This window comes from Cheilinus undulatus, linkage group 7 (assembly GCF_018320785.1).
Source record: "Cheilinus undulatus linkage group 7, ASM1832078v1, whole genome shotgun sequence".
Lineage (NCBI taxonomy): Eukaryota > Metazoa > Chordata > Actinopteri > Labriformes > Labridae > Cheilinus > Cheilinus undulatus.
Window position 1 is genome coordinate 37,436,605 of NC_054871.1, and position 12,505 is coordinate 37,449,109.

General features: G+C 40.0%; 1 protein-coding gene across 3 annotated transcripts in view; it reads left to right on the plus strand.

The window, feature by feature from the left end:
- Positions 1-12,505, plus strand: part of podn (podocan) — a 32,784-nt gene that overhangs the window by 1,314 nt on the left and 18,965 nt on the right. For 2 of the 3 annotated variants that reach the window (XR_005992068.1, XM_041790579.1), the window contains exons 3-5: positions 6,983-7,254; positions 7,395-7,488; positions 11,161-11,225. Coding sequence is in view for 2 of the 3 variants with exons in the window: in XM_041790579.1 (XP_041646513.1) it covers positions 6,991-7,254; positions 7,395-7,488; positions 11,161-11,225 (423 nt within the window). In the remaining variant the exon portion in view is untranslated. The remainder of the gene's footprint in view (positions 1-6,982; positions 7,255-7,394; positions 7,489-11,160; positions 11,226-12,505) is intronic. The other variant, XM_041790580.1, reaches the window with a different exon arrangement.

The following is a 12,505-nucleotide window of genomic DNA, read 5'->3' on the forward strand; positions in this document are numbered from 1 at the left end:
GGTTGCTGCTGCTGTAGATTGTTAATAGTGGTGTCCTATAGGTTCTAATAGTTTAGTACTCTGACAGAGAAAATAAAATTCATTTCCCTCTTTGCAACCAATGTTGCCCATCCTTCTTTCAAGAACACACAGGTGCATCTCAAAAATTTTGAAAATCATGAAGTATTTATAATACAGAAGTGTTGATCCTCCTGAAAATGATGCTCATTTATGCTCTCAGGTGTTATGACGCCCAGGTTGCTCTGATAGATGCCTTCAGCTCATTTGTGTTGTTGAGTCTGGTGTCTCTCATCTTCCTCTTGATATTTCCCTGGAGATTCTTTATGGAATTCAGGTCAGACCAGCTGGCTGGTCTGCAAACCAGTTTCTAGTTGTTTAGGCTTCACTGTGGGCAGGTGCCAAGTCCTGCTGGAAAAGGAAATAAGTATCTCCATTTAGCTCTTTAGCAGATAGAAGCATGAAGTGCTCTAAAATCTCCTGGTAGATGGCTTACAGTGTTGACTCTAGACTTCATAAAACACAGTGGACCAACGCCAGCAGATGACATGGCACCTCAAACCATCACTGACTGTGAAAACTGAAAACACTGAACTTCAAGCATCTGATCGTCCTCCAGACTCTGGGACCTTAATTTCCAAATGAAATTCATTTAGTCTCATCTGAAAGCAGGACTTTGGACCGCTGTGCAAGAGTCCATTTCTTTTTCTCCTTAGCCCAGGAGAGAAGCTCATGATGTTGTCTGAAGTTCTGGAGTGACTCGACACCAGGAACACAACATTTGTAGTCCATTTCCTGAACCTGCCTGTGTGTCATGACCATTTATTGAAAATCAGTACCTTTCAAAACAAATTTTAGGAACACTCATCAAGGATCCATTTATGGGAAGGATAATTCATGATGGGGATCTCTGACCTACTGAATCACAGGAGAAACTTATTGACTGTGTAAGGCTGAGCCATATTATGTAACGCTGGAATTATTGGAAAGTTAGTCACCGAATGGGAAAGTTATTGTCATTGTGTCCTATATTCAAAAAAAATGTGGAAAGTCAGAAGGAAATGTAGTTCATGGCCTGCTGAATGGACAAACTCGAGGTCAGACTGAGCTGAAGCCTTAGTGGATAAAAGGAAATGTTAATTTAAGATTAAAGATCTCAAAGTCTGATCTCAGTCGTTTGTAATTTCATAGTACTGTGAATGTCTTTTTAAATATCCAGTTAATAGGATATAAGAACATGCTGAAGCTGGAAAGACTTCCAGACTTAAAATCCCTGTAAAGTGATAAACAGATCTGTATTTTAGGTTTGTTGTATGACAGATCAGTGTGTTATGAATCCCCAGGCCAAGATTCTGTCAACTAAAACATCTCTAAGTTTAAAAAATTAAGCTTCAAACTCATAAAAAATGAGGCAGTAAAATCTGCCCTATGGTGTGGGCGTGTCTGTTGAATGAGCCGAAGCCAGTGGGCTACTGAGATGATCTACTCTGTGATTTTATATTGTTGTAGCGTTAGGGGGGACATTGTGGGCCCCTTGGAATAAGGTTGGGCCCTAACTTTGTTCCAAGACATCTAGTGGGTTAAGACACAAAATTTAGGTTAAACTTTATAGGTATTTTAAGAGATTGGATGATCTAAGACACCTTTGTATGCAGGGCTGTTTTAAGTCATTGCCAATGTCAGCATGCTATCATGCTATGACGATTTTAATGCTGATGATAAGTGGATCTAAGGTTTTGCATGCTTTCTTAGTTTATTTATGATGTTAGCTGATATTGCACAAAAGGTACTGCTGAAGCAGGTGTCTTAAGGGAAAGTTCTGGACTATTTAAAAGTGTATTTGCTGATATTGTAAGAGCCAAAGTCGCAGGATTATCATCTGAAGGAATCAGTGAGCACCTGCAACAAATTTCATGACTAACCAGTCTAAATCTGTAGAGATCAGCCCTTTAAAAGCACAAATGTTAACCTTACATTGTCACTGAAGGAAAAATCAAGGGCTGAACAAAGGTCAGAGAAGAGAGTTTCTTACCCTGACCTTTTTACAGCTGACATTTGGACATGTAACAACACAGCCTATCCTCATATACAGTTGCAAGAAAAAGTATGTGAACCCTTTGGGATTTCTTGGATTTCTGCATAAATTGGTCAGAAAATGTGTTCTGATCTTCATCTAAGTCACAACAATAGACAAACACAGTCTGCTTAAACTAATACCACACAAAAATGATATGTTTTCATGTTTTTATTGAACAAAACATGTAAACATTTACAGTGCAGGGTGGGAAAAGTATGTGAACCCCTAGGCTAATGACTTCTCCAAGAGCTTATTGGAGCCAGGAGTCAGCCAACCTGGAGTCCAATCAATGTGATGAGATTGGATGTATTGGTTAAAGCTTCCCTGCCCTATAAAAAACACACACCAGTTTTGAATTTGCTGTTCTCAAGAAGCATTGCCTGATGTGAACCATGCCTGGCACAAAAGAACTCTCAGGAGACCTACAATCAAGAATTGTTGACTTGCATGAAGCTGGAAAAGGTTACAAAAGTATCTCTAAAAGCCTTGATGTTCATGTGTCCACGGTAAGACAGACTGTCTACAAATGGAGAAGGTTCAGCACTGTTGCTTCTCTCCCTTGGTGTGGTCATCCTGTAAAGATGACTGCAAGAGCACAGCACAGAATGCTCAATGTGGTGAAGAAGAATCCTAGAGTGTCAGCTAAAGACTACAGAAATCTCTGGCACATGCCAACATTTGTGTTGACAAATCTACAATAAGTAAAACATTAAACAAGAATGGAGTTCATGGGAGGACACCACGGAGGAAGCCGCTGCTGTCCGAAAAAAAAACATTGCTGCAGGTTTGAAGTTTGCAAAAGAGCACCTGGATGTTCCACAGCACTACTGGCAAAATATTCTGTTGACAGATGAAACCAAAATTGAGTTGTTTGGAAAGAACACACAATGCTATGTGTGGAGAAAAAATGGCACAGCACACAAACATCAAAACCTCATCCCAACTGTGAAATATGGTGGAGACGCCATCATGGTTTGGGGCTGCTTTGCTGCCTCAGGGCCTGGACTAATTGCTGTCATTGATGGAAAAATAAATTCCCAAGTTTATCAAGACATTTTGCAGGAAAACTTAAGACAATCTGTCCGCCAGCTGAAGCTCAACAGAGGATGGGCGATGCAACAGAACAACGACCCAAAGCATAGAAGTAAATCAACAACAGAATGGCTTCAACAGAAGAAAATATGCCTTCTGGAGTGGCCCAGTCAGAGTCCTGACCTCAGCCTGATTGAGATGCTGTGGCATGACCTCAAGAGAGCGATTCACACCAGACATCCCAATAATATTGCTGCACTAAAACAGTTTTGTAAAGAGGAATGGTCCAAAATTCCCCCTGACCATTGTGCAGGTCTGATCTGCAACTACAGGAAACATTTGGTTGAGGTTATTGCTGCTAAAAGAAGGTCAACTAGTCATTAGCCAAGGGTTTCACATACTTTTTCCACCCTGCACTGTGATGGTTTACATGTTTTGTTCAATAAAAACATGAAAAAATATCATTTTTTGTGTGGTATTAGTTTAAGCAGACTGTGTTTGTCTATTGTTGTGACTAAGATGAAGATCAGAACACATTTTCTGACCAATTTATGCAGAAATCCAAGAAATCCCAAAGGGTTCACATACTTTTTCTTGCAACTGTAATAGTGTATTTTCAAAAGCTTTGAACAATTACCTACTGACTTTTTCAGATTGACAGCACAATCTTATCCTCAGTTCTGACACTTTGTCAGGACATTTCCTGAGAAGCATAAGGTCAGTTCTTTTTCATGCTGGCATCTTCTACAAAGTCTGTTTTTCCTTCCATTTCTTTAATTGAAATGGTCTTTTGGCTATGTTTTGATGAAATTACTTTCTACTAAGTAATGGTATCAAAATCTCACTGTACAATAATGCCTCAGTAACAAGTCAGCGGTACACTATTTTTTGCGGTATAAAAAAAAAGATGTGAAAAACAGTTACATCAGCATTTATCAAACAACAATGGCCTTTGAATATGATAATATGTGCAAAAAAGTGCCATATTTTCTGTCAAAATTAAGGTTTTTTAAACAGGATGTAAAATACTCGACAGTAAAAAATTACAAAGCATAACAAAAAGTAGTTTGTTAAGGAAAATCTCTTTGATTTAACTGTTACCTTAACAGAGTCAGTGAAGACAAATAAACTGGAACACCTGAGATTATAAATGCTTTCAAAATAAAACTGATGATCTTTGGACTTCCCCAAGTTATTTTGTACATGCACTCCTGCACATTTCTTAATGTATAAAGCACTGAACTCTTTGTTTCACAGAATAAGCTCTTTGAAGCTGACTTGTCCCTCTGAGTCATAGTTTCAGACCACATATGTGTAGACACACTAGCTGTGTTTACATGGACACTTCTAATCAGGTGAAATCCTCAACCTGATTAGAAATGCTGCATGTAAACACCTAAATCAACCCGATCAAGCCCCATCCGATTAAAAATCTAATCTGTCGCAGAGGGGTGGTCTACACCTTTTCATGACCCGATCAGAGGGAGAATTCTTCCATGTAAACACCTTCGCCCAATTGATCTGACACGTTCTTTCTGCGCATGCTCTTCGTCTTGACGTAACTGCGGGGTGACGTCTTGTCGGGAGCTGTTCTCGCCAGCAGAAATGGGGCACTAGACTCAAACGCTGCTAGTGGAGAAGCCAAGACTCAGGGGATGTCGGCTTCAATGGGAGATGGAGAAATAACTGAGCAGCGGGACTATAAACCACTGGAAACCAATAGCAAACATAAATCATGTGACCTGTGTGTCACGTGATTTATGGTTGCTAGTGGTGACTGTTGATGCAGTGGCCACTGTTCCGATTAAAAACGGGCACATATAAATATAGATAGATCACACACACTGTAAACGCTTGACCCAAAACATTCAATCAGGTTGATTTCAATCAGATTGGAATAAAAGTGTCCATGTAAACGTGACTACTGACTACTAAATCTATGCAATTGGTTTGAATCTCACAAATGTTTTCATTTCAAGGCAAGGGAAAGCAAAAACATTTACAAAATTGAGAATAAAAAGGCAATCCACATGAGCACATCGAGAAAATTGTAACTGGGTTCCTACAGACATATCAGAAAAACATGAATGGATGATTTACTGTGTGGTTAAATCATCCATCCATTATTGCCACTTCTTTCTTCCACTTTTGACCAATTGTTGCTGTTTTAGCCAATTTTTAGCCAATTTTTTGCCACTTCAATTCATTTTTTGCCCTTCTAACCCATTTTGGACACTTTGTTTTTAAACCACATATTGTGTGTATTTGCATTTTTTTGTCCTTTTTGTGCCTTGTGTTTTGCCACTTTTTTGCCTGTTTCTGCAACATCCTTCTGCAACTTTCTGCCCACTGTAGCTGCCTTTTGCACTTGTTTTTGCACTTGTTTACCACTTTTTGACTATTTTTGCAACTTTTTGCTATTTTTGCCCATTTTGCCACTTTTACCCTCCCTTGAAATTTTATATGTGTGTGTGTGTACAATATATACAACATACAATATGTAATGTATGTATAGAAAGAGAGAGAGAAAGAGAGATCAGTCTAAATATTTTATTTACTCTATGGCTGAAATTCCTAACTCTCTGTGTTTCTACCTCTATCTTCTTCTCCACAGCCAGTAGCATGTGATTCTAATACTGTGATTACATACTTGTTGTTTTAAGCTTTGCCATTTCCACTGTTTATTTTTTATTTTTTGGCTCATTTTGTCTGTATGACAATTAAGTATTCAGTAAAGTAGCTTGGAGGTATTAAATCCCCACCTTAACTCTGAATGCCAGACACACAGTCTTAAAACCTTACCTTGAATGTAGAAAGTCCCTGGGTATTAAACCTCATCCCCCCGCACTCTAATCCATGCAAAAGGTTTCCTTTTGCTGGAAATTTTCAACCCCCCCCCCCCAGTTGGCTCTGCATCCCCTGCAGCCTCAGAAGAGATTTCCTCCCTGACTCCCTAAATTGATTTAGACATGTAAAATTGGTGCAGCACCACTCTGAAGTAGCCATTCAGACATTTTTGCCCTGAAGCAGGACTGGTTTTCTCACCCTCCGGTCTGTTGATAAGGTTTGGCTGGACTGCAGCCACAAAACTTGTGGTCTCTGAAGCACTTCTCGGGTTAAAGTTGAGGCAACTGCTGTGCTTGGGGACAAACAGGCTGTGAACAGGGATATACAACGCACTAACAATATGTGCAGCCCTGTGAAAGAAAATGCCTTAGTGCTATTCAACAAATGGCTTTTTCTCTGGCCTGCTTCTTGTGTTTTAAAACCTCAGCTGTGGGCTGAATTTCCCTTTGATGGTTCAGCACTGAACTTGAGGGGAACATTGATTTTTTTGGGTGGGTTTATAATTCAATCAGGGTGGATTCCACTCTGTCAGCCATGAAACCTCAGCCACACCTCTATAGCAGACAAGAAGACCTAGTCTGACCCTGGATAAATGTCAGTTTCAGCTTTGAGATCAATAGACCCTGGAACTAGAATAATAAAAGAGTAAGTGTACTTTTTATTCACAATAAACAGGTGTTTTTATTGGTGTCTTCCAAATGCTTATCTCCTAAAGAGAATCTTGGTTGGAAAAAAGTAGGGCTGTCAGCATTTTTGCATTAATTTTAATGTGATTAAGGCCCTTGATTGGTGCATTATCATCCCTTTTAGCACACCTTGGTTAAGCCCCTGCATACAGTGCCCTTGGATGAGCAACAGCAATGCCATTAGTAGTGCATGGTGCAGTATTAAAAACACTATTTCAAAGACTTAAAGCATATATACTGCTGCTTCAGCGAGCCAAACATGACCAGACCACAGCTATAACAAGGTTTTCTTTCTAGGAAAAAGTATTCTGTGGCCTGACGTGTTTAACTTTCTTGTCCTCAGCAGTGAACATGGCCTTTCCCAAGCATTCCATCCTGCTCGCCCTCAGTGTGCTGCTCTTGGCTGCGCTGTTGGTGCGTTGCCAGGCCCCTCTCGATCCAGAGGAGGAAGAGGAGGAAGAGACTACCATCACAACGGCGGTGACGAAATCTGAGCCACTTGACTGTCCGGCAGACTGCAGCTGTACGGCAGAGGGGGCAGTGGACTGTGCCGGAGTCGACCTCACAGAGTTTCCCCCCGAGCTGTCTGAGAAGACCCGCCAGCTCTCTCTGCAGGTCTTTCTCACAACTGCACTCACACGAAGTCATGAAACATAACACACGTCCATTTTTATCATTCTAAGAAATGAAAAAGTTACAACAACACGGTTTATTAAACTTTGTTGTAACTCTCTGTGCTATGTCCCTGATGCCAGAACAACAAAATCGAGGAGATAACAGTGGAGCATATTTCTCATCTGCATCAGCTTGAGACCCTCAACCTTCAAAACAACTGGCTCACCACAGACGGTAAACACTGTAAAAGTATCTAAACACGTGGTAGGAAATAGCGGTTGTGTCTAGCAGCTCTGCAGCACATCTTAGCCTTTAACTGTTGTGTCAGATTGGAGCATTTTTTTGTCGTGATAAGAACCTTTTCTGCCTCGGATGTTTTTGAAAACGGAGCTTTTGTTTGGTCTGGGTCAATATTGAATGTTCCTCATTTCTGTGTCAACCAAACCTTCCCAAATAAATCCACACACTGTCAGGGCAAATGCACTTTGTTTAGCTTATTTCCAACCATTGCTCAATTTGAAAGCTCCTATTACACCTGACTTTGCCCTAAGCCAAGAGTCACATCCAGGAAATGGAGTTGAATTCACAGGGGCCTGAAATAAATTTCTGACAAAGGGAGCATTTTGAAAGCTTCATGTCTGCTGAGATCTGCCCCACTTTAGGCCTGTCATCTAAAACATCATCTTAAAAGCAATAAATGGCAACTCAGACCTTTAGCAAACAATTGTTTGTTGCTGTGATACAAGCCCATGTAGTTTCTGCTGCATGCTGAATGCCAGTTGGCCTTTTTCAGCTTCATCTCTTTAACATTGCTGCTATGATGAACAGATTGGTTTGAGGATTTTTGTTTTCCCAGCCAGCTCTGGCCACTAGTGTTACTTTTTTAATGCCTATTCTCTACATGCAGCTTCCCAACTCATTTTTGGATTAGGCATTGTGTTGTAATATTTCCTTAATAGACCGATTTAAGGCAACAGCACCTCATTGGTAAAATATTTAGAGAGAAAACTCCATGGGGTTTGTTTGTTTGTTTACTTGGTAATTGTGTTTTCTGTTTAAGACAGAAAACTCTGGAAGATCATTTTCCCTATAATCCATTTAAAGACTCAATAAAAACTCCACTCTGAGTAAGGTTGACTAAACATGACAATAGTTGCTCTCAGTCAAACCTTTTCTTTCAGCTTCTCTTTTTATCTGGCTTTTACATACTATCTCAGTCAGCTTTTAAACCGACCACGGAGTTTTCGCATACATGGTTAAGATCAATGTCCATATGACTGAGTCTCAGGGTAAAGTATTAAATTTAGCCGTTTCAATCAGACCTGTTGCCACAGATGTATAAAATCCAGCACCTAGCCATGCAGTCTCCATTTGCAAGCATTAGTGATACAAAACAGGTTGTTGAAGTAGAAGCATTTAGGAACTACAGCAACTCAGCCATGAAGCGGAAGACCAAGTAAAATCACAGAGCGGGCTCCATGACTGCTTATTGCATGGTATTGGATGGAGTGGTGTGACACCCACACTGGAGTTTGGAGCAGTAGAAACATGTTCTGTGGGATAATGCAACCTGCCTGATGACATGGTGCCTACTGTGAGCTTGGTGGAGGAGGGATAATGGTATGACAAGGCTTTTCTAGTTAACTTAAACTAACTTAATAACTTAATAAACATTTTAGTTGACTAAAACTACATAAAAACTACACTTTACACATTGGGCGAGAGGCTGGGTAACACCCTGGACTGGTCGCCAGTCAATCACAGGGCTGACACATAGAGACAGACAACCAGGCACGCTCACATTCACACCTATGGCCAATTTTAGAGAGATCACAACTTAATGAGCATGTCTTTGGTGGTGGGAGGAAGCCGGAGTACCCGGAGAGAACCCATGCATGCATGGGGAGAACATGCAAACTCGGCACAAAAAGGCCCTGACCAGGAACCTTCTTGCTGTGAGGCAACAGCGTTAACCCCTGCGCTGCCGTGCAGCCCATTCACAAAACATAAACAAACCAAAACTTTATAGAGTGCTTACAAAACAAACTATAATAAAATAAAATTAGAGACTTAATCTTGGCTTAGTCTTAGAGCATAGTGACTAACACGTACACTCAATGAAATCAATAAAATGATAAGCGAAGAGTGTTGAAGAGTATGTGAATGTGTTTTCAAAAATGTATGATATACAGTATACTCACCCCTGACAACTGTCTAAACAATTAAAACTAACACTAAAACTAGTAGAAAACTAAACTAAAACAAAGCATAACAGTAAAACTAGTTTGCTAAAGTAAAATTGAAAACAGAAAGTGAGAAAAAAATTAAAAACAAAAACTAATGAACGATCCCAAACTACCACAACCTTGTGGTGCCGGGCTGTTTTTAGGGTTTTGGCTAGACCCCTTATCTCCAGTGAAGGCCAATCTTAATGCTTCAGTATACGTAACCATTTTGGACAATGCTATGCTTCCAACTTTGTGGCAACAGTTTGGTGAAGGACTTCTATTCCAACATGACTGTGCCCCAGTGCAAAAAGCAAGGACTATTAAGACATGGTTTGATGAGTCTGGTGTGGAAGAACTTGACTGGCCCGCACAGCGCCCTAACATCAACCCCAGCGAGAACCTTTGGGATGAACTGGAACTGAGATTGCAAGCCAGGCTTTCTTATCCAACATCAATAGCATATCCAAGATGGCACAAGCTGTGTGTCCAGCTGTGTTTCTGTCCTGTGTTCGTTGTCGATTTTACATTTTAAACTCCTAAATTTGCCATTTTAAATCAAAAAGCCTCGGATGTACTCCTGATCTTAATGTGGAGCCTGTATTTGGATTGTTGGCTGTCCACTCTTTGGCCACAATGACCTGCATTGTCTCTGCTCTGTGCTGAGTCTTTGGACTCACCTGTTGCTGCGACTAGGCCGATTTCCAAACTTTCAGTCTTGGCAAAACTGCTGGACGCGTTGATCTATAGTCAGTTAAAGGGTTTTTAATACAAAATGGCATTTTAGACGAGCTGCAGTCTGGATCCAGAAAGAAACATAGTACAGTCACTGCTGCTCCATATTGGGCCCAATTTTATTTATTATTTATATAAACAAGTTGTGTATAAATGTTACTGATGCAAAGTTTCATTTCTACATGGACGATACAGTGATGTATGCATCGTCCTCTTCCTTAGAAAGTGCAACAAACAAACTACAGGCGGTCTTTAATATTGTCCAGAGAAACCTCTGTGGTTTAAGACTCCTACTTGATACCAACAAGACCAAAATGATGCGATTCTCAAGGTCTAAGTCACAAGTTCAAGGCAGTGCTCAGATTTTTACTTCAAACAATGAGGCTATTGAATGTGTTCAAACATATAAGTACCTCGGCTTTTTGTTATAAGAAAATCTGTCTTTTAACCATCATATTGATTGTCTTGCAAAGAAACTGAGGGTGAAACTGGGTTTCTTCTATCGAAACAAACACTTTTTTTCTTTTGTTGCAAGAAAGAAACTCATTCAAGCAACATTTTTGTCTGTAATGGATTATGGTAATGTTTTTTGCATGCATGCTACCTCATCCTCTCTGAAAATGTTGGACTCAGTGTACCATGCTGCCTTGTGATTTATCACTGATCTGAGCTTTCGGACCCATCGTTTTATTTTATTTAACATTGGCATATCTTTCTTTATAAGGCTATTTTATATGCATTACCTTCTTATCTCATGGATTCATCATACATAAGATTCCTCCTACTTCTACTCTATGATGAGCATCCCTGTAAGGACAGTCTAGTTAAAGCAGAACAGCCTTTTTTCTTGATAAAATTTAATGAGTGCCATCTGATATAAACTACAGACTTAGATCGATAGAGGTCTCTATTCTTGTTTATTGGCTTGTTGTCTTCTCTCTTACAGGCATTGAGGATGAAGGCTTTGAGATGCTGGAACAGCTGGCTTATTTATACTTGGCAAACAACAAGGTGAATCACACAGCAGACTTTCAAATGTTTGTTCTCAGTGCTGATCTCAAACCCTCTCACACGTTACAATTGCGCGATTATCTTTTTTGCGTCTGTCTCACGTATATTTGATTCTGTCCTGTTGTACTCCGATCCACTGACACAGTGCCAGCTGGCAGAGACGGGTGGCAGCCTTCTCTCGTACACTGTGAGCTTATGCTTGTAATCACTTCCAGTATGGCTGTGCCAGCTGGTCGGAGCTAAAATGTTACTGACCCTTTTGGACAGAGAGCAGGAGAGAGAAAGGATGGACAGATTTGTTTGTGCCTTCAGAGGGATGAATAGGCAAACTGGAAGAATGGGGGATTTTTAAGTGCTCACTAAGCCTCACAGACACCCATGCTACTTTAATCCATGCTATAAAGGAGAGAGCTTTAAATGAACATCTAATCTCACCAGTGCTTCTCAGATTGATATATACACTGTACAATACAGCAATCATTCTGGCAGGAGTGACAAATATGAAGGCAACACACTCCTGTGAAGAGGGACACAGCTAGATGTTACTGCTTTGTAGCAAACTCAAAAGAGCCTGCTGCTTCAGTCTGGCTGAAGAGAATATTTGAGATTTTTGAGGAAAACAAGCAACTGTTGCTGTCAAAAAAAACTAAAATGGCCATCAAAACTTTTGAAACAAAAAGTTTGGGTTCAAAACAGGTAACTTTATGTTTTTGATCATGTATGGAACTGAAAAAGGCAACCAGACCACAGACGCTCCACCAGCTCCTGCAGGAACAGAGTTGCTTTAATATTCCTGCAATGTTAACAATGTTAATGTTGTAACTTTACATGCAGTTAGAAAAAGATGAAGAACTGTGTTAATCCTACTATGAACACATATTCCAAAAACCTTGGGACAGTGTGTAAAATATGGATAACAAACAGAATACAGTGATATACACATCTATTTCAAACAATCTTTAGTTCAATACAAAAAAAGATGAGATATTTAAAGCTGGGACCAATAAACCTTACTGTTTTTCCTTTATTTTAAAAATATACTCACATTCTGAGTTTGATGCCTGCAACTTGTTCCAGAATTGTTGGTACAGGAGCATAAATACCACTGTGATACACCGCTTTTTCTTCTTACAACACTCTCTCAGCCTGTATGACTCTGTAAGACAAGAGATGAAGTAAAAAGAAATTCTTTCTCATTCTTGCTTGATCTAAACTCCCCTCCAAAAGTATTGGAATGGTGGGCCCAATTCCTTTATTTTGCTGTAGACTGAAAACAACTG